This window comes from Delphinapterus leucas, chromosome 14 (genome assembly GCF_059928025.1).
Source record: "Delphinapterus leucas isolate spDelLeu-1000000601 "Yukka" chromosome 14, BTC_Dleu_Yukka2, whole genome shotgun sequence".
Lineage (NCBI taxonomy): Eukaryota > Metazoa > Chordata > Mammalia > Artiodactyla > Monodontidae > Delphinapterus > Delphinapterus leucas.
Window position 1 is genome coordinate 31,095,662 of NC_143142.1, and position 23,273 is coordinate 31,118,934.

The window sequence follows — 23,273 nt, forward strand, 5'->3', positions numbered from 1 at the left end:
GCTAATGGGTATACAGATAGCCAAAGTAACATATTATTCGAACATATGATAGTCTTATAGGCATATTCAAGTAAAGAATTTGATTACAAAAATTTAGAACCTCATTCTGATATTTAGACATAGTTAAATATATGTTTACAATGCATGAATAATATTTAACAACCTGTGTTTAAATTTTATTTAAAAGTTCATCCAAATAATGTAGGATATATATAATGAATGCAGTAATTAGAAATACCAAAAAAAGAAATACCAAAGAAATTAGAAGTTCTTTAGTCTTAAAATCTGTTGACGAGACTAATCTAGCCACATCAAACTAAGGAACCTGATGCTGACTGACATTTCCTGTTGGGTTAAAGGTTTGGGTCTGCAAGGCTAGGACTTGACCCTGTTTACTTCAAAACTGTGATAACAGCACTTGACCATGAGGAAGATGGCAGAACCTACCGAGTTGTCCATAATCTAAGAGGCAAGGCTAGTTAAACATAAACAAGGCTAAGAACGTCACTTTTCCCCAATCAATATGCCTTAAAACATACAACTCTTTTCTGAAAACATAGTTGAAAGAAGATAAAGGCACAAGATAAAGGTTAAAAGCCCTGTAGTTCTGAATTTGAATTGTTAATACGATCTCAGGACAGGCTTTACTCTTAAATGTGTGTATGTGTGCATACGTATATATCCCAGCTCCATAGGATGGGAAGATCCAGAAACAATAATGAGTAGGAATAAGCAACTCTGTGATCAGATTGTAAGTTCTAATTACCAGTTCCCCCTGAAAAAGAACCAGCGCTCCTTGGAGAAACGGCCAATTCTAGGTCATTAAGGTGGAAAATACAAGCCTGGAACATACGGTTATACCACAAAGCAAGAAAGCCATCGAGATGGTCCAGGTCAGGTAAACCCCACTGTTTAGGGGTGGAAGATCTGAGCAGCAATAAAGATAATAAGTGCGATGGATCGAAACTCATCAAATGTGTTTATATCCACAGGTTGATGATGACAATGATGACATCAATGACAACAATACTAAATAACCCCTTTGGTCACTTGTGAACTACCAGTGAACTACCTCACTATTTTTGACAATTTGCTTAAAAGGACAAAAATATCAAGTATCAATACCACCTTCCCTTTACGATTTATATACCAGGATACCCAAATGGTTGATAATGGGAGAGCTCTTTTCTTTTTAGAAGTATTCTAGTGACTAAACAAAGAAGGACTGAGAATGGGACAGTTCTGCAACCCTGAATGAATTAATGACCCTAGGAATGATCATCAGTGGCTGATAACATCACGAAAGGAGACATAATTTGCAAGATACACAGCAGTCAGAACACGTTAAATGACGCTACCATAGGGCAATAAGCAAAACTCAAAACACGGTAGGACTGTGCAGGACAAACCCACTTTCCACAACAATAACAACCATCACAAATGGAGGGAAATGAACAGGGAGCCTAAAGATAAAAAGGACTTAAGACACTCACCACGCAATTGCAAAGTGTGAACTTTACTGCAATCACAAATGAAACAACTGCTAAAAGAAATAACGTTACAAGACAGCCAAGGATATATGAACACTGTTTTCGCAGGGCATACACGGTGATTATTCTATTTTTTTTAAAGAGCTCTTAACTTTTAGAGCAGGGGTTTGAGGCTAAGTCCATCCTGCCACCTGTTTTGTACCGCTCGCAAGCTCAGAATGTTTTTTACATTTTTTAAATGATTGAAAAAAATCGAAAGAAGAATAGTATTTTGTGACAATGAAAATACATGAAAGTCAAATTTCAGTCTCCATACATAAAGCTGTATGGAAAACAGCCACATTCATCCAGTTTTGTGTTGTCTGTGGCTGCTTTCCCGCTACAATGGCAGAGATGAAGAGCTATAACTAAGACCCTGTGCCCTACAAAATTTACTATCTGGCCCTTCGCAAAAAAAGTTTGCCGACTCCTGTTTTAGAAAACATTTACAAGTTACATGATATGATGACTAGGACTGCTTCAAAATCATCAGAGGGGAGCAGGTGGACACACAGAGGAAGTAACTTGTCACATATTGTTGGTTTTGAAGTCGGATGCTGGGTATATTGAGTTCATGACATCATTCTGTCTACCTCTGTATACATTTATAATTTCTATAATAAAAATAAAAATAGGAGTTTGGGATGAATATATACACACTACTCTCTATGAAATAGATAACCAACAAGGACTTACTGTGTAGCACAGAGAACTATATTCAGTATTTAAAAAGAAAAGAAAAAATATAAATAAAGAAAATAATTCTAAGAAGCAATTAGAAGGAAATCTCTCGTTTTTGTATTTTTGAACGACTACTTTAACCATCATAATTTCCCCAGGAAAAATAGATGGTTTTGCTGCCGGCTTATAAATACTCCAAAGCTATAGGAATCAAAGAACCATTTTGTCCAGGTGTCATTCACCTCCTGCAAAAGCATCAAGTCACTATATTGTAAAGATGCCACCACAGTAGAAGAAAAAATGCAATTTGGGAAAGGGGAGCAATATGCCAGGGGTAGCAGCCCCAAGCTGTAGCACCATCTGAATAACTATTATAATAATCGCACAGCCAGACATGGAAGGTGTATACTACACTATTCTTAATGAAAGCAATCATCAGCTTCTAAACCTTCAGGATAAACAGAAACTCCATTAGTCTGTCACTTGCCCTTTGTGCTTAGTGGACATCACTTCTTATCACAGGAAAAACATAATTTTCTTTTTCTTTTTTTTGCGGTACGCAGGCCCCTCACTGTTGTGGCCTCTCCTGTTGCGGGGCACAGGCTCTGGATGCACAGGCTCGGCGGCCATGGCTCACGGGCCCAGCCGCTCCGTGGCATGTGGGATCTTCCCGGACTGGGACACGGACCCGTGTCCCCTGCATCGGCAGGCGGACTCTCAACCACTGCGCCACCAGGGAAGCCCTCTTTTTTTTAAAATAAATTTATTTATTTACTTATTTATCTATCTATCTATCTATCTTTGGCTGTATTGGGTCCTCGTTGCTGCACGCGGGCTTTCTCTTGTTGCGGCGAACGGGGGCTACTCTTCGTTGCGGTGCGCGGGCTTCTCATTGCGGTGGCTTCTCTTGTTGCGGAGCACAGGCTCTAGGCATGCGGGCTTCAGCAGTTGTAGCACACGGGCTCAGTAGTCGTGGCTCACGGGCCTTAGAGCGCAGGCTCAATAGTTGTGGTGCACGGGCTTAGTTGCTCCGCGGCATGTGGGATCTTCCTGCACCAGGGCTCAAGCCTGTGTCCCCTGCATTGGCAGGTGGATTCTTAACCACTGCGCCACCAGGGAAGTCCAAACATAATTTTCTTACACTTGGACAATAGCCAATTCCCTTTGCTTTGAACAAAGGGAATGAAGGGTTGCTTTTTTATATGTAGGAGAGATACAGAAGAGAATAATGACCTGCTTTATAATTTCAAAGTTCATCCTCTATAGGAACCACTTGACTGCCACCGTATGCCTGTCTCAGAGGTCTCTGGCCTTATCCCAAACAGGGCCCCTCTAGGACTACAAGCGGCATGCTTTGTTTTCCATTCCATTTCTCTGGTCCTAAAGACATTTTTGAAATCAAAACCCATCAAAAATTGTCGTGTTTCTTCCCTCTCTCTTTTCTAGGTACATAATTCCAGGTTACCAGACTGAAAATCTCCTAGAACTTTCAAGGTTACCTAAAGCAGATATGTTTACCTCCTAGCTAAAACATTTTCCATTTTTTCTCTTCCCCTTCCAAAAAGAAGAGACAGAAGGGGAAAAAACCAGAGATTCTAACAGTGTCCAAACTCTCCAGGACCCTCACTCCAAGGCCTGCATCACTAACAGGAGACAGAAGAGACAGTGTTTAGTATTCTCAGCCCTCAACCACGGGACTTCCAGAGCAGGGCTTTCTCCACCTTCCCTTCTCGTGACACAGCTGCGGATTCTTGGAAGCAAGAGAAACAAATGAACCTTTTGATGAATATGAGAAAAAAAACAGAACAAGTGCTTTTACAGGACGCGTGGTTCTTGGGTCCAAAGCAAGCAGTCCTTAAGGCTAGCAGTTGATGCCTTTCTCTTCTGTCCTCCAAAATGAACCATCTTGACCTGCAGTTTTCACAGTACAGTTCCACAGCCTGGCCCAGAGGCCTTCAGATTGCAGTGGAGGAAAACGCTCCAGCTGCTCCTGCTGCATCCTCCTCAAAGCACCAGCTGTTTATACCTTTTTTGACTGAGACAGGTAATATCACAGAGTAAAATTCATGAATTAATTTCTCTCAGAATCCCCTTAGATATGCGCTACTCTTTCATCCATGTAAAATAAATCTTTAAATGAAGGTAATCCCAAATCATATAAGTTAAAAGATATGGTGTATGCTTTCAAGGCTGCTGGTGGTTTCAGGCTGAATGTTCAACAGTATATCATATATGTGGATACTTAACTGACTAAATAATGGATGTGATTTCAACCACTCAAAATTTTAAGGAGCCAGTGGTTCCTATAGCAACTGAAGACAGTCCTCTTTGTGTCTTCCTGGTATTTTCTTTTTAAAATTTATTTATTTTATTTACGTTTATTTTTTGCCTGCATTGGGTCTTCATTGCTGTGCACGGGCTTTCTCTAGTTGTGTCTCTTTGTTGTGGTGTACAGGCTTCTCATTGTGGTGGCTTCTTTTGTTGTGGAGCATAGGCTCTGGGTGCATGGGCTTCAGTAGTTGTGGCTCACAGGCTCAGTAGTTGTGGCACACGGGCTTAGTTGTTCCACAGTATGTGGGATCTTCCCAGACCAGGGCTCGAACCCGTGTCCCCAGCATTGGCAGGCGGATTCTTAACCACTGCGCCACCAGGGAAGCCCCCGGTGTTTTCTATGACAGTAAGTGATGTTAAATTTATGCTTTGATATATAGGGTCTAAAAACACCCATGTTAGGTTTGATAAGGGAGCCATAATTTTACTCCTTTTCAAATCATTTTATGGCTTTTATATATAATTACAAAATGGTTCTGATATACAGCTGTGATGTTTTTCCCACAGAATCTGTGAAGGAAACTAAAAATCACCGAGAAAGGTTGACCAAATATACACATTCCACAACACAGAAGCCAAGGCAATAGTACACGCACACGAATAAAATTTTCATTTTAAATGTCAATAAAAGGTATCACTTGAATTACTATATGATGTTTATGAATCCATGAAGAAATGTTTGGGTCTTTGTGCTATGCGAGAGGCATTACAGTTAAGGACATAGAGTCTAAACTTAGATGGCTTGGTTCAAAACCCAGACCTTGTTACTAGCAATGTGCAAATGGAAAAACCACTGAAACTTCCTGAGGCCCATTTTCTTCTTCCATAAATGGGCACATAAAAGAGTTCTCCTTGGGATCAGTTAAGGGAAAAAATGGCTAAACACACCCTAGCAGAGTACTCAGCAAGCAGTGGGACTCAGCAAAAGGAGTTATAATTATTTTATTTCAAACACATCTGTTGAAGCTATTAATGTAAATATTATTAATACAATGTACATATTCATTAATGAACCAAATTATACAGGTCAGAGGAGCTATGAGAATCATTTTAAGTTACCAGAATCTCAGGATTTTCCTTTTTCTCTCAAAAAGGTCTAAAATTATCTGAGCTCAGAAAAGCAATGTGAGAAACTTATTAGACTGGTGAAAATGCTTTTTTCACCATTGTATAGGTCATACCCAGTTAAGAGGAATGATATAGCAAACTCTCAGTAGAAAACAACACCACTTGGCCAGTAACTAAAAAAAAAAAATTAATCCCAAGTGAATATAATTTTTCAAAGAGCAAGCTTCCCAAATTAAAAGCTCATATTGAATTATATTCCATACCAAAAGAATGAGTGGGTGGGGTTATTCATCAATTACTATGACACAGGTCTGCTGTCATGGTGAGAACTCAAGAGGACCAGCGTTATTAGACCTATATTTCTATTACCATTTACTGAGGTCCAATGGCAAGAATTTTTTTTTGAAGGGGGGAATTAAAGAACAAAAATTTACAATAGAGAATTTAAAAAGCCTAGGGAAAGGTTACAAGAAATGAAGGAAAAGTGATGATGTATTGATCACATTTTCTTCTAAAATTATTCAAACTCTGCATGATACTTGCTGTATGTTCTGCAACAGCAGAAAAGACACCACCAGATTCTATCCATCCCTCTTCTCATCAAACACCATCCCTCTGAAGATGAACCACAGACCTAAAAGAAGCATTCCAAAAAGACAGTTTGTGCCTGTTTTCCTGGTCCAACTATGTACCTTTGGGACTCACCTGCAGGAGACACCTGGTCGTTCAGGCATCTGTAAGCCATGAGCCATGAGCAGGTTTACTGAAGATTTGTTATGTGACAGGTACCCTTCTAGGAGCTGGGTTGCACCAGTGTTTTTAAGAGCGTACTTCAGAGTAATGTCATCTGATTTCCTTTTCTATTTCTGTGAATTGATGCACGTTATGAAGTCATTTTAAAATGCTATTCTGGTACCTTACTTCTAATAAACACCAAAGGATGTTTGCTAAAAGAAAACAACTCAAATTATATTCTGCTATAATGGTTCCAAGGTTAATGCAGATATTTTCATAGTAAATCTGAGAATATTTGGTTAAAAGGATAATATTTGAAATACAAGGTCACTCAGTGAAGAAAAATGTCCAAGTGACAAAACTTACTAATTTATACATAAGCAAAAATATTTTTACATATAATTGACTTTCACTAGCAAAACAGAATTATCTATAATAAATATAATAATTGGATAGATGACTGTGTTAAAGTTCTCTGCCTCTTCTGAGCTGGTTTTCTCATTAATAAAATGAGGAATTTAATTTGAAGATTGTTCCAAATTCAGAAGTTACATAATTTTGTGATTCTAAAAAGTGGGCCATTTAAAAATGATGGGGCCTCTAAGATCTGTTGAGAGAAAAGTATGATTTTCCAGCTTTCCTTCACCAGCTTCTATTCACCCAACAGGCACGTTTCAATCCCGGGTTTTATCAAAGCCTCCGTCTGTCTACCTTTGAAAAGGCATCTCCACTGCCTCCTTGTTTTCTGCCATTTGTCCTGAGGGCTGAAGCGCCTTCATTTCCACCCACTTCTGAGTTTGATGTGGTAGCTGAGTGCTGTAGATTAAATGTTTGCATCCCCGCCAAATTCATATGATGAGACCTGCTCCCCACTGCAATTGTACTGGAGGTGGGGTTTTTGGAAGGTATTTAGGTTTAGATGTGGTCGTGGGAGTGGAGCCCCCATGACGGGATTAGGGCCCTTATAAGGGGATGAAGAGCCCAGAGGATGCAAGTGATGATGCAGCAAGAGGATGGCAGTCTGCAAACCGGGAGCTGGTCCTCTCCAAGAACATGCATGCTGGCCCGTGATCTTAGACTGCCAGCCTCCAGAACTGTGAGAAATAAATATTTGTTGTTTAAGCCCCTCAGTCTATGGCATTTTTGTTACAATGGCCCGAGCTGACTAAGATATGGAGTAAAAAGAGTAAGGAATTGGACTTCCTGGTGGTGCAGTGGTTGAGAATCCGCCTGCCGATGCAGGGGACACAGGTTCGAGCCCTGGTCTGGGAAGATCCCACATGCCGTGGAGCAACTAAGCCCATGAGGCACAACTACTGAGCCTGTGCTCTAGAGCCCATGAGCCACAACTACTGAAGCCCGTGTGCCACAACTACTGAAGCCCACGCGCCTAGAGCCCATGCTCCACAACAAGAGAAGCCACCGCAATGAGAAGCCCACACACCACAACGAAGAAGAGCCCCTGCTCGCTGCAACTAGAGAAAGCCCGCGCAGCAACGAAGACCCAGTGCAGCCAAAAATAAATAAATAAATAAGTAAATTTTATTTTTTAAAAAAAGAGTAAGGAATGGAAGAGCCTCTACAATGTATCAAAAGTGAATTGAAGGGCAGAAATTACAAAAGTGCCCCAAACTGGACCAGATGCAGAAGAGGGCAAAGTGGGCTGTATTCCCTGGAAAAGAATGTGCACACACCATCTTCAGATTTACCGGCGTCGATATCAGCTTTGGTGATTCACTGAAAAGCTGAACGAGGCATTATAAATATTAATTCCCAAGAGAAACAAGCCTATGGCAGAGAATAAAATTTTAAATACTTCAGAAAGAAAAATAGTAATTGTAATACAATAATATGTGGCTTAAAGGGTCAATGACTGTATAAAAATGTGTAACTCACAAACTGCCCATCAGCAAATAACATTTAAGTATAAAAAAAGAACATCTAAAATTCTATTTTCTCTTCTCAGTATCTTAAATATAAACATACTCTTAAGATATTTCAAAATGTAGGCTCCACAGTGACCAGAAAGTTGATAATACCAAGAAATACATGGTCCTGTTTTGGGTGCTTGAATTGTTTTGTGAACACATTTCACTTGAGTGTCTCCCGTGGTTACAGCCCAGTTGGACGCAAAGATCACCATATCTGATAGCACGTAGCAAGTATCCTCAGCAGATTCAATGCACATCAGTTTTTTACTACATAAAAATAGTTTGATAGATGCTGTCTTCCTCCTGCACACTGTCTGGAAGGTCTTTTAGATGCTTTGCAGCTACAATAATGGAGGTTCATGAGCTGTGTTTTATTTCCTTGTTCTGTAATCTAGAAAGACCAATTCCACATTGACAATAACCTGTGTGGCCCATGGATGAGATGGAGAAAATGGAAGCAGATGGGACACATCTGCTAACCATAAACATTTCTTCATTAGTGTCATCCTCAGATTTATGTGTGTTATGTGTTTGTGAAAGACTCTGACATTGATCATATTTAATCTGTATTTTTAAACAATCAAACCACTGGCCATTTTTCATAGACGTGGATCAAGATGTACATGTAATACAGATGGACTTTTTTGTTGTTGTTGCTGTCAAGCTGCCTCCTGGATGTAAATTACGTAATGTCAGTTACATCCAAATCCTTCTAACAAAGTAGTAAGGGCGTATTACCTATTCACCTAGCTCGGGATAGGAGAAGCCAGCACAGCAGAGTGGAATTAATCAGTGGTGAAGTAAAAGTGAAAAAACAGGGGTGTGCTAGTCCCAGCTATGCCATTTCCCTTTTTGAACCTCGCCAATCCTGCACCTCAAAAGCCTCATCTATAAAAAAGAAGTACAAAACCATGGGATACACCATGAAACTCCACAAAGTGCCTACAGTAGGACTCAAAAGACTGTAATGCAAATGATTGTAAATGATCACGCTTCGCAGTATCAATGTTCCTCCAATAAAGAATGTATTATTTATTTCTAAATCTTGACTTACTATTGGGAAGATTCAAATGCTAGAAAAACCTAAACATTTTTTTATTCAGTTTTCTGCCTGAATCTTAGAATTATTTTGAGGATCCAAGGGAGTTCAGATGCAGGAAAGCTTTTTTTTTTTTTTTTTTTTGCGGTACGCGGGCCTCTCACTGCTGTGGCCTCTCCCGTTGCGGAGCACAGGCTCCGGATACGCAGGCTCAGCGGCCATGGCTCACGGGCCCAGCCGCTCTGCGGCATGTGGGATCTTCCCGGACCGGGGTATGAACCCGTGTCCCCTGCATCGGCAGGCGGACTCTCAACCACTGCGCCACCAGGGAAGCCCAGGAAAGCATTTTTGAAAGTGTTAGAACATTCAGGTAGGAAGGAAGAAAAGTCCGTATTCATACCTCCAAGACTAGAGAGGCCTGGTCTAGTTTTCCAGGTCTGCTTCTCCCCACAACTTGTAAAGAATTGCCTGAAGCAAAGGGCCAGGGCACAGGCAAGAGAGCAGAAGGACTCTGAAACCATCCCCTGCCACAAATCCCGATGCCTGCTGGAAACCATCTCACACAACACAGGTTAATAGAAGCCATCCTTGCAAGCGAAAGACCCTTGTCTTATTTCATCAGCTTCTAACGAAATAAACATCTCCCCCCAGAATGCCTATCTAAACAGAGGAAATAAATTATTGAACACTAAAACTATTCTAACATCACAAAGACTCACAAACCACATAGCAGGCTGAGTCCAGGACAAACTCGGTGTCACTTAGAATTTCAAAGTCATCCCAGTTCTGTCTTACCCTCAGTCCCTTCTTGACACGACCCTTCTTGAAAGCTGCAGGACAATAGGCAGTCATTGATGATAAGAAGGGCAAGAGAAGACGGGGTAATTGGCAAAGAGAGGCATTAATGGATTGACTGGGAAACAATCTATCAGCACTATGATTAAATTTAATAGAATGAAACAAGACAGACCTGGTAGGTGGGAAATTCAGCATGAGAGTCAGATTGAGGCTACCCCAGATCAATTAAATCAGAATCCGGTGTAGACCACACTTTTTTTTAACTCTCCATGTGATTCTATAGTGGAATCAGCATTGGGAATTCTGCATTTAGACCTAATGCAGAATCTAATTCTGCAATTAGACCCTTTTTGCAAACTGGTAGCTAGCTTTCTCCCTACAGCATGATGGATTCTCTAAAACAAAGTCTCCCACTTCATAAGAGGAAGGAGTTAAAGACCCCAACCCCAAGGAAGTGCTCAAGTGTAAGCAGGACCCTCCCAAGGCCAGGATACTTACAAAAACAAAAAACGAAACTGTATTTTCAACTTGCCTGTAAATTCCTGCGAATGTCTAAGACTGCTGAGACAAAAGCTTAGTCTTTTTATTGTAGTCTCTCAAATAACATTAAAACAAATATCAGGGACAAAAAAAATACTTTCCACGAAAAATTAAGATTTCAGGAGATAAATCAAAGATGACGAGGGTAGTTTCACTTTTTCTTTATTTATTTTAAAAAATTTTGGGGGGGGGGCTTCCCTGGTGGCGCAGTGGTTGAGAGTCTGCCTTCCGATGCAGGGGACATGGGTTCGTGCCCCGGTCCGGGAGGATCCCACATGCCGCGGAGTGGCTGGGACTGTGAGCCATGGCTGCTGAGCCTGCACGTCCGGAGCCTGTGCTCCGCAACGGGAGAGGCCACAACAGTGAGAGGCCTGCGTACCGAAAAACAAAAAAAAAACAAACAAAAACAACAACAACAAAAATTTGGGGGGGGTATTTTCATTTTTAAAAGGAAGGTAAGGCATTGTGAAAAATGCCAATTAAAAACGTCTATCTCATCAATTACCATACATACATATGTAGCCAAACTTGATCAAATGTAATACGAAACAAGCACTAACTAAAAAAAGAATTCTCAAGCTCCAACATCAAGAAGCTAAAATAACTGGGACGTAGGATAAAAAAAAATTTGAATACCGAAGACCAGGGTCAAGCACATTTTTCACATGCTGCAAAAAGCTCTTAAAGTAGTGATTACAAAATTTTTAGAGCGAAGGAAACAGTAAAGATGAATTTGGACCTAGAGACTGTCATAGTGATTGAAGTAAGTCAGAGAGAGAAAGACAAATATATGATATCGCTAATACATGGAATCTAAAAAAATTGTACAGATGAACTTATTTACAAAACAGAAGTAGAGTTGTAGCTGTAGAAATCTTACGGTTACCAAGGGGGAAATGGGGGGGAGGGATAAACTGGGAGATTGGGATTGACATATACGCACTACTATATATAAAATAGATAACCAACAAGGACCTACTGTATAGCACAGGGAACTCTATTCAATACTCTGTAATGACCTATATGAGAAAAGAATCTAAAAAAGAGTGGATATATGTATATGAATAACTGAATCACTTTGCTATACAACTGAAACTAACACAACATTGTAAATCAACTATACACCAATACAAGCTAATTAAAAAAATAAAAGCACTCGGAAAAACAGAAAAAAAAGATGAATTTGGTACATACCATTTCAGTCCTCTGCACACATTCCTCTCTCCTGGCCTGGGGACTCTCTCATGGGGACAGTAGGGTATGGGAAAAGAGAGTGACATCAGGGTAGAAGGTGGAGGATTGTGTGCAGAGGACCCCAAAGCATTTAAGAAGCCTCCTTCAGAATGTATTCCCCATTTGTCAACACATTGCTGAGTGGTCTTGGGATAGCACATTTCGCTGTTTTTCATTTCCCCCAGAAATGGAGTTAGAAAAGTGACCACTGACTTCAGCTGTGATGATTAAAAGGAATACGGGATTTAAAAATAATAGAGTGTCAGGCAAATGCGACACATGACAATTGTTACTACACGGCAGAAGGAGACACATGATAGGTGGAGAGTGACATATATCAAGGAAAATTCGGCACGCGTGGAACAGAAGCCCAAGTGGAACAGAACAGGCGCAGAGAAGGGTTAGAACATAACGCAGCTCAGTCACAAACTAAAATAAGTAAATAACCAACCAAACCAAAACAAAACCCACAATAGAATCTGTAAGGAAAGGGGGGTAAAATCAACACTAGTCAAGGTGGAGAACAAGCAGCCTATAGATCAATGCGCAACAAGAAGCAATAAGAATAAAATTGGAGAATTCTACGGGGGAAACCAAACCCAGAGTCTAAAGAAGTGGGGGGCGTGCTGGTTGGGGGGACAGGTCACGTACTCCCGCTCATTTGGTCAGAATTCCTGAAACCCTTGATCTGTCCATGAAACTACTGGCCGTGCAAAATACAGATGGTGGAGTTTGAAAGACAATAAAACGAGACACACAAGTTATGATGACCCTAAAAAAAAGTCTGCTTAAGTGCTCAAAGGTAAAAGGTGTGCTATTAATTTATAAGTTTAAGCTTATTGCTGCGGAAATGAAAATTACAGAAAGGCCTATAAACTAGTGTGTGTGTGTGTGTGTGTGTGTGTGTGTGTGTGCGCGCGCGCGCGCACGTATGCTTCTTTGGGTTTTTTTCCAGAGGAAGAGTGGGGGAAAGGTACTGTATTTTGGACTCCAACATACTGCTCCAAAAGTAATTTGGTAACCAGATCTTCCAAATGAGATGGCTAAGCAGAAGCAAAGGGAAAAACCAGAAATTCACAACAAAGTTTGTGGAGAACAACACTGAGCTTGTCTAGAGCTCTTTGTAATCTGGCTACTTACTGCGAAAGAAGGAAAAGAACTGGGGAAACTGCTCAGAGCATCCATCTCCCCTAGGGGCCTGACACTGACCCGATCTCTGGGGCGCTCCCCAGGGGACACGCACTCTGCCCGCTGGACTCTCTCTGAACCATGAAAGTGAGTTACCGTACCTGTAACCAGAGCCTGTCGCCGGCCACAGTCCTGCCGATGGCACTGCACTGGAAGGCGGCAAACTGGCCCGCGTTGACCTCCACGTTCTGAATCCGCAGGAAGTGAGGCGTTCTGGCTGCACAAAGAGAAAGAATTAAACAGGTTAAAAGTTGAGATCTGAACTCATAGGTGTCTTTTTTAATCTATCTGCAATTTCCGGCCTTTCCCTTTTGTTTACCTTTGAAGGAAAGAATGCCTTTGCTTCTAAGAGCTTTAAAGATTTCATTAGGATTGTAAAAGAGATTCTGGAAGGCTCTGGTGTGTTCTGCAACAGCCGGGCATTCTGGGATAGAACCAGGCCGAAAGAAGATACTTTATTGTCCCTGCTATGCAAATAATCATAGCTCAGCAGCCTTCTTGTAATAACAGACCTGTATTAATAAAGATTATACTGAGGCCTAATTGATGTTTTGAACAAAAACATATTAGATATTTATACTAGCAACATGAAAAGAACAGTAAGAAGTTAAATGCTGCTGCCAAGGAAACTTTTTAAGCCAAGTACAGAGCTGTGAGTAATATATATTTTAATACAACTCATTGGTATGCAGCATTACTCGTGTAATCTTTCCCAGCTACCAAAAATACTATCCCCATAGACAGATTCTGTGAAATTACGTTGGGACTGCTATAGCACGGCGGTGTTGGCGGATCCGGATTTCCAATTCGAGAAGAAAGAATGATTCCAACTGCTAAACAGCATTAAGTCTCATAACATACATCGTCCATAAGGGACAGCTGTTTAAATAAAGGATCACTCTGTTTGACCTGAGAAGCACAGACCCATTTCCACAGCACACTGAAAATGCGTGTCAGGACCTGGAGTGACAGGTCAGGAATGAAATTTTATGATAACTTCTACTTTTAGGAAAACACTCTCTTATCAAAACAAGGAGAGAGAGAGCAGCAAGAGGTGGGGTGGGGGGGAGGTGAGGGAGTAGAAAAGAAGAAGATAGGATGCCAGTGTTTTCTGGGAGGGATGCATAAACCTGGATGACAGCTAGAAGGCATTCTTTATGCCTTGTCAGCCTCCCCCCAGGGCCAACGTGTCTCTGGACCACATCTAGACACTTTCAAAGAATGGTACCCCACTCCTGGGCATCCAAAGATGATAAACAAGCACTAAACGTTAGCCTGTAAAAAACATAATTAGGAGTGGAAATGAATTAGTATCCAAGAACAAAGAAAAATGCATTTTAATACCAGTAACACAGAGGAAACCCCCATTACTAATTTGGAGGCCACCAATACCTCAGACAATGCATTCATGATGCCTGGCAGGCAAAATGTCCTAAGTAACTTCTAAAAAACCAGTATAACTCTGGGTCATTGTTTCTAATACTATTATATTAACTTAAAGCCCTGTAAACTATTTCTCATTAACTTAATCAAATTCCCCTGGTCAAGAATAACAGCATTCTATGGTTTTAAAGATCTGTGTAAAAAGTCCTTGCATCAAATTTCTCTTCTACTCACTGTTCCCAAGAAGCTGGAAGACCCACTGCTTTTAGAAAATGGAAAAAGGTAACGTTCTTTTCGAGCATTTCAGGGGCCAGAAACTTTTCCATTGATGACTCACACATGTTCTGTGAGGAAGGTATTTTTTCCATTTTACTTGTGGGTACTTGGCTACTAAGCGTCAGAAGCAGAGTGGAAACTTTGGGCTAGCCAGTTCCAAAGCTCAGGCTCTGCCCATCAGGCCACACTGCCTCGGTGAGCCTTGCAGCCCGGTGTCTGCCTTCCCCATGCTCTCATCCCACCAGGTATGGCTCCCAGTCTGACTGCTGGAATTCCAGCTACTTTCAAGGACCTTCTCCAATGCTTTTCCTTCCATAAAGCTTCCATGGATTCCCTTAGCTTGCTGTTAGACCCTTGAGATAACACATGTCCTCCGTCAGGACATCTCACTGATGTTACCCTCTCCTGTCCATCTCATGGCCTCCTAACTCTGCTTGCCTCTGGCTGCAGGTCACTATAACGCATTGGGTCTCTAACACAGAGTGTTGGGTGTGTAGCCATCTTTCATGACAACTTGGGTTAACGGGGTGTTATACCTGCGGCTGCTGGTCTGCAGCGTCACCGCACGTGGTTAAGCTCAGGGTCAGTTCAGAGCCTATGCTGAAGTGTTGTTAATTATTTTGAGTATCACCCCTGCTGTATCCTCCCACAGTTAGCACTGTTAGAATACTTTTGACACAAATTGCTGAACTGCTTTCCTTAGGGCGTATGACAATTGGCATTTCTACCAGCAGAGTAGAAGAGTACTCTTTTTACCACGCCCTCAAAAATGTTAAGTGTTAATTTCTGTAATCTTTCTGGAGAATCTGATTAAATATATGTGCTCTGCTTCATCAGCTTACTTAACAATAATAAATAACAGGAATATCAGAATTGTCACTGGTTCTGCTATAGGTCTGTCCATCCATAGTAGGTCCGCCCTGGAAGGTTGTTTTCCTAAGGGCCCTGCTTCTAGCAATGGCTACTGAACCAAAGAGAAAGACATAGCAAAGCTCATTTATCAATACAATTTGCTAATTGTATTAGGAGTTCTATTAGAATATAACTTACATTTTTAATTTGGTGGCCAAAGATAGGATTGTGTGATAGTATTTCTGTACCCCCATCCTTATTAAGACATGCTGCCCAGAATGAGGGCTATCCCTTCTCCTTTAGAATGGATTTGATGTTCAATACGGTTTTCTCAAAGACACCAGGGCTTATTACTTGCACAGTAAGGTTAAGAGTCTAAGGAATTGATACCTCTGTTCAAATTGTATTTTGGGAGGGTTCTTCTCTGAACAGATTGGCTGTGTTCAGTTTGGGAAATAGTGTTTCTTGGTTGAGAAGAAGACTGCCAGAAAAAAAAAAATAGTCTGACTAAAATAATAAAGCCATACCTCCAATGGAAATCAGATGAAGACAGAAAAACCTATTAAGTGTAAACACTTTTATCAGCAAATTATCCTTTTCAAGAAAGAGAATTAATTCAATTAATTAATTCATCCACCAGGGTGAATAAGACAAAGGGGCTATGGAATTCTATGTTCCAGATCAGTTTCCTCCAAGATCATGAAGGTTAAAATTTCTACTGGTGACATTTGTAAGTTTTTTCAATAAACATCAAAGGCATACATAATCATTCCAGAGGTTTAAGATGCCTGGATTCTCCCTGCCTAGTGCTGTAAACCCTACAACTGTTTTCAGTTCAGCATAATATGTGTTCAAGCTCAGGCTCTTACTACATTTGAATAGAAGCAAAAATTCTTTAACCCAAGCCTCAGTGGATTTTTTTTTTAATTTGCAAAATAACGATTTAAAAATAGTACTTATTTCATAGGGTTGGGATAAAGATTAAACAAGATGCTGGCAGGAGGACGTATTCTGTGTGCCTGGTACTTAGCCTCAAAAATGTTCATTATTATTTAAAATAATGGATCTATCACTGGAAACTGGAAAAGACCCCAAGAAAAAGAGCTCCACAGCCAGAAAAGTTTCAATTCCACGCTCAGCTGCGTGCTCTGAACCTTGCCAAACTAATTGTAACACAGGTAGAGCACCATTACAGTGGAAAATTTCAATCTATCCCATACTCAGGAAGAAAAATTCTCTCTTTCTCTCTAAATTTATAGGCCCATTTGTCTCCTGGATACCCTTTCAAAATGCTATGCCAGTTTTTTTCTAAAATCTGCAGGAGTTCTAAAAACTAAATACCTTCCATGAATACTAAAAGGTTTTTGAGTACAACTCTCCTATTTTTTCATTTCTGCCATATTCTTTTGTTTCTTACTAAGAAAACAGTTTTCAAAAGAATAGAGGTTTTCGGGTATTAATTGATCTCACATCAGCATTTGATCCCAAAGCCAGGAATTATCATTGACCAGGATGCAAGCCTTTTTGTAGATGTCTCATACTATTGATTCTTCAAAGCCTGCACCAAAACACTAACAACAAAATCAGAGAACGGTAATTTGCGACATCAAAGTGCAAACGGGAATGGACAAAAGCGGACTGTGCCCTGACCCCTTTGTATTTTCATTTACATTTTAATGTAATGGCACAGGTTGAGATGGGCTGCAGCCACGCCCGCCCGCCAGAATGCACAGTCAATGCTTCTCTCTATTTGTGTAGCACATTATCACAAAGAAGAGAGCCAACTTCTGCTAAAAAGAACAGCTGGGACTACCTGAAAACAATCTATTTTGCAAACATTTTTTTAACTTTTAAAATGGACACTGCTAAGTTATCCCATCTAAGAAATCAATCAATTTAGCTACTTAGAGTTAAAATCGGCAGCTAATTCATTCTTGGGGGCCAATCAGGATGTAGGCCTAATAATAATAATAATAATAATAGCTAACATTTATTGAGCTCTTAGAATGTGCTAAGCTCTGTTCTAAGTTCATTATGTACATTAACTCATTTAATCCCTACATTTACTTGTGAGGAGAGCATTGTCCTTATTATTCTCCACTACGTGAGCAAGTTTATAGGGCCACAGAGGCCAAGAAACTCTTGTGAGCAGGAAGCTCTTAACATGGTTCAAGACAAAACTACTTTTGTTTTGCTTGAGAGGTAAGAATGGATCTTAATGGAATAATTTGTCAAGGGAAAAACAGAGTCAACATCCTTATCATAGAAGAATAAGCTAGGCACTGTGTACAAATAACTTTTATTAGTCACCCATCTCTTGAAGAAGAATGATAGTCCACTGGAGAAAAAGCCAAGCTAAGTTCCCATGTGTAAAATGAAGAGAAAAACAAATACCGTATATTAACGCATGTATGTGGAATCTAAAAAACTGGTGTAGACAATCTTATTTACAAAGCAGAAATAGAGACACAGATGTACAGAACAAACGTATGTATACCAAGGGGGAAGGTGGGGTTGGATGAATTGGGAGATCGAGATTGACATATATATACTATTGATACTATGTATAAAATAGATAACTAATGAGAACCTACTGTATAGCACAAGGAACTCTACTCAATGCTCTGTGGTGACCTAAATGGGAAGGAAATCCAAAAAAAGAGGGGTATATGTATACATATGACTGATTCACTTTGCTGTACAGTAGAAACTAACACAACATTGTAAAGCAACTATACTCCAATGAAACTTTTTTAAAAATAAAAATAAATAAAATGATAAACTCAAATAAACTCAATTCTGAGTTCTGTGCGTCTCTCAACCAAAGCACATGGGTCAGTTTTTATTCAACAAACATAATTCAGAAAACAGTTCCAATTTTTTATATGTCTCTGTTATCTTATTTTAATCACACTGTTTAATGTCTTCATAAAAATTTAAATTTGAAAGTAGGCAAGCAATGTTTGAGTGTGCAAATAAATATGAGTGAAAAATTAATTTTGTTTTATAAAATAAGAATAAATTTGAACCTAGGATGCCATATTATGAGCTCAGCATTTCTTAAATGTTTAAAGAAACTGCTGACTTATTTCATATCGCAAAGTAGTAATACAGAAATGTCTTGGATTTTTGTATTCATTTTATCCTATATATGGCACATAGGTTTATGAGGGTTTTTGCAATCATTTTCATTATAATATTATTTTTTTTAATTGGCAGAAAAATAATGAGGCATTATTCTGTGTAATTTTTAGATTTCAGAATTAAGCCATCATATATGCAAATAACTTCATATTTAAGGTGTTATATGACAACATATAACAAAGACTGTACACTGTAACCCAGTGAGATTTATCCTGGGAGTGCTAGATTGATTTAACATCCAAAAATCAATCAGTATAACACACCCCACCAATAGGATAAAAGACAAAAGCCATACGCTAATCTGATAAATAATGGAGTTCAGGAAATGCTACCCAAAATATGGCACCTTTGCATACTGAATAAATTAAGCTGAAGGAGTTCAAGAAAACAGCAGTAGCAAGAAGGTCACTCTGACCTTCCCTTCCCTTATCCCCTAAACAGGCCATAAAACCCTCACGTGAGAGGTGCCCTCCCTGCACCAGAAGAAAGGAGCTTTCTTATCTCCGAAGACAAAGGTTCACCAAGAAGAATCAACGCTCGCATCTTATTTGTCTTCCTCAGTTTGCCACACTTGCTGTACAATCTCTATCATATCATATTCCTCCATGAATGTCTGCTCTTCACGAGAACCAGCATAAATACACCAGGTCTGTTTCTGCAGGTCTCCATTTCCTTACGAGGTTCCCATGTCACATAAAACATACATTAAATGTATCTGTATGCTTTACTCCCATGAAACTGTCTTTGTCAGTTTCATTTTCAGACCCAGTCAGAGACCCTAAGAGGGTCAAGGAGAACTTTTTCCTCTCCTACATACATAAAGGAAAAGCATTTGCTAAAACCCAGCACCCTTTCATGATTGATTTTTTAAAAATACCCAACAAAGAAGGAATAAAAGAGAATGTCTTTCCTGATAATGAGCATCTATGAAAAACCCAAACCCACAGCTAACATCATACTGAATGGTGAATGGCTGGAAGCTTCCCTCCTAAGACAGGAACATGACAAGGATGTCTTCTCTCCATTTGTACTCAACATTGTACTGGAGGTTCTAGCCACAGCAATTAGGCAAGAAAAGGAATAAAAGGCACCCAGATTGAAAAACAGGATATAAAATTAACTCGACCTAAAGATGACACGGGTCTTGAAAATTCTAACGATCCACAAAAAACAATTAGAGTTTATAATAAGTAAGCTCAACAGGGTCTCAGGATACAAAATCAATATACAAAAGTCAATTGTGTTTCTATACACTTGCAATGAACAATCCGAAAAAGAAATTAGGAAAACAATTCCATTTATAGTAGTATCAAAATAAAACACATAGGGATAGATTTAACAAAAAAAGTATAAGGAAAGAAGTTCAGTTAGTACCCTGAATACTGCAAACGCTATTGAAGGAACTTTTAGAAGACCCGAGTAAAAGGAAAAACATCCCATGTTCCCATGCACTTTGAGTGGATGAATTGAATGATATGTGATGTTAAAATGCTGCATGGCTTACAAGATATAAAAATACACATCAGCACCACAAGGTAATAATAGTAATACCCACCTATGCATAAGTTACAACCTACTTAAAAACAGGAGACAATGTTTCGAAACTGAAAAAAATGGTTCTTCAGTTTCTCCTACTAGGATTATTGAACCAAATTCAAAATATAGTTTTAGCATGTGTACCAAATACAAAAATTACCTATCTTCATTAGAAGTGGTCTGAAGCCACTGCACAGCCGTCTCCACGTTTCAAGCTGATCTGGCATCTTACTGTCACTACGTGAAAATCAATTTTATGAGCAACTGTATACACTTAACAGAACAGCTATTTTTTTAAAAAATGTCGTAATGTCTACTCATAAATCTATATGAATCCAAACAGGGGCCTTTAGAGTGAAGTAAATAAAGCTCAGCAGTTTTGCATCTTTTGGGAAAGCATAGTTTTGGATATGAAATACGTTTCTTCACGATGTAAATTTAATGAACATCATCAACATTTCAAAATAATTGATTATGATTTAGAGATCTTGATAGGAAAGCCCTTAGAATACAAACTATAAAGCTTTCCATTTTAAGACGAAACGACTGCTTTCTTTAAAATCTTTATTTGCATGTTTTCCCCATAAACTTAGCGATTCAGGAAAAAATAACTACAGAAAGGCCATCATCAAAACCATTTAAAGCTCACAGTTCAACACGTTGTTGTAGCATCCATCACCTTGGGACAGAGCCTGTTTTGTGATTCTGTATCTCCTAACAGCAGTTTGCAAAGCCAATTAAGTATCAGCACCGGTATTCTCCAAAGGAGAGACATAAACTCCATTTCTATGGCTGCAGGCAGCTGGGCTTGGAAAGAATGCACAAAACTGCAGGAGACACATTTCAGGAAGGCTCTGATAGAAGGAAAAGCATTAAGTCTTTCTCTCTTACTGAAGGCGATGACTCGGATCCTGCGGGATGGGAGGGGCTACACCTGAGGAGCTATTTTGTTGGCCAGTGGCCACCACACCTATACCCAGGGCAGCAGGGACACCTGCCTTGTGGTGAGGTTTGCTCTGGGAAACGGAGTGCTCAGCCCATAGTAGGCCTACAGTATTACTGTCTGACTTTTTACCTCCCGGTAAGAGGTGAATCAGAGGCCCTGAATATTCATGCACATTAGAAGATCTCATGGCACTTTTCCAAGCCCGAGGCTATGACTCTGAGAATTTGGCCAAGTTCCAACTCAGGTAATTATATTCTGCTTCCTAAATTTGCCCTGCTGTTCCCATTAGGGACAGCATTGTTCATTTTCTTGCCTTTTCAGAAAAAAAGGGGCAGAAATTCTTCTTGAACTCGCCAGTCTTGCTGACAGAATAAAAGGCCAAGCGCCATGCTACAAAAGTAACGTCTGCCTTAGTAATGAACAAGATGACTGCTGAGCTTGAACTTGGAGCACCAGGTAAAGATCTCAGAGGGGAGAACCCCTCTGGATGGAATCAGACAACAGTGTCATGAGAGCCCATCAGATACCAACCACCCAGGCTTCTCTGAAACCACCACAGGGAGTGATCATGGCGCCAATCTCTCAATCCATGCAGTAAAAGCAGACACTCCTGCGTGTGTTGGTATTTCTAATATCAGTGTAGATATAACCATTCTCTCGTGAATTTGGGTGGGGACCCTTCAGCAGAGATCTAGAATCGTCTGAATGAGCCAATTTCTCTTTTATGCCAGGGATCCTAAAACATAAAGCAGGCTGCCATCCCTGGGATGGTCAAAGATTTAATGTCTGACAATATCAATTTGGGGCAAGGATATAGGGCAAATGAAATGTCCGTGCATTGCTGGTGGGCATATAAACTGGTCAGACATTTTTCATAGCATCTAGTAAAACTAAAAATGTTTCTACCCTACCGCTCAGCAATTCTGCCTTGAAGAATACACCTCGCCCAAGCTCTCACACACCGCATGCAGAGGCGCGCACACACACACAGATGTTCACGGCAACCGTGTTTGTCATAGAGGAAAACTGGGGTGAGGGGGACTAAGTGTTCGTAGAGGAAAAGAAAAAATAGAATGTAGTATATTCGTATGATACAATCTCATGGATTGACTTAAATACAATGCTAAGTGGGGAAAAAAAGAATACAGAGTAATTTGTACAGTTCACTACCATTCATCACAATTTACAAAAGGCAAACATAACTGTCTTACTTTTTATGAACATGTAGTGATTATGGGAAACTCAGTGCACGTACACACACACACACACACACGCATGCAAGAACATGCACATACACACATGCGCACAGGCACACATGCAGACACACACATGCACACACATATGCACGTGCCCACACAAGCACACGTGCTGGTACACCTAAGCACACACACAGACACCCACATTTGCAGACTTTTGCTTGCTCAGCTCCCAAAGCTCTATGCCGGGGTTGGATGTGGATGTTCCCTTAGTCCTTATTCCTGATTTTCACTTTAAAGACATTTAGATATGTACAATGACATCACACATGATGCACATGTTTTTGAACTTCTGGGCTAGCACAGCACCACCCAGAGGCCCATCAGGGACTCTCTGAGTAGGACGGCCTCCCCCAGGTTTTAGTGCCTTCTCTTATCCATAACATAAATACACCCCCAACCACGTCCCCGGATGATTAGAAGCTGAGGTAACTTACTACATGGATGTCCTAACACCTTCACTTCATCAATGGCGAGGTAGCCTTGATGTCCAGAAGTTACGACTTCAAAAATCACCTGGAAAGTTAAGAAAGGTGTTCATTATTCACTCATTTTGTCAACTTTTACCAAATATTTCCTATATATAAGATATGTAGTTTCAACCATTCATTGATGTTTTCCAAAAATATTAATGGAACGCCCGATATCTGCCAGTCAGTGTTCCGGGTTCTAAAACTACAAAAACAACTAAGACTCAAACCCAGTTTTCAGGGACATGAACGGCGGTGGGTCAGACAGCACTGTACCTCAAGGACTCACCTCATAAAAGTGGGGCAGGGTACCATGGTCAAGAACTGATACGTGGAA

The 23,273-nt window shown here is 40.1% G+C and overlaps 1 protein-coding gene across 1 annotated transcript in view; it reads right to left on the minus strand.

Moving 5' to 3' along the window:
* PTPRM (protein tyrosine phosphatase receptor type M) overlaps nt 1-23,273 on the minus strand; it is a 750,850-nt gene that overhangs the window by 432,476 nt on the left and 295,101 nt on the right. Inside the window, exons 4-5 of the mRNA XM_089894939.1 lie at nt 22,904-22,982; nt 13,175-13,290 (exon numbers count right to left, since the gene is read on the minus strand). Coding sequence (XP_089751065.1) covers nt 13,175-13,290; nt 22,904-22,982 — 195 coding nt within the window. The remainder of the gene's footprint in view (nt 1-13,174; nt 13,291-22,903; nt 22,983-23,273) is intronic.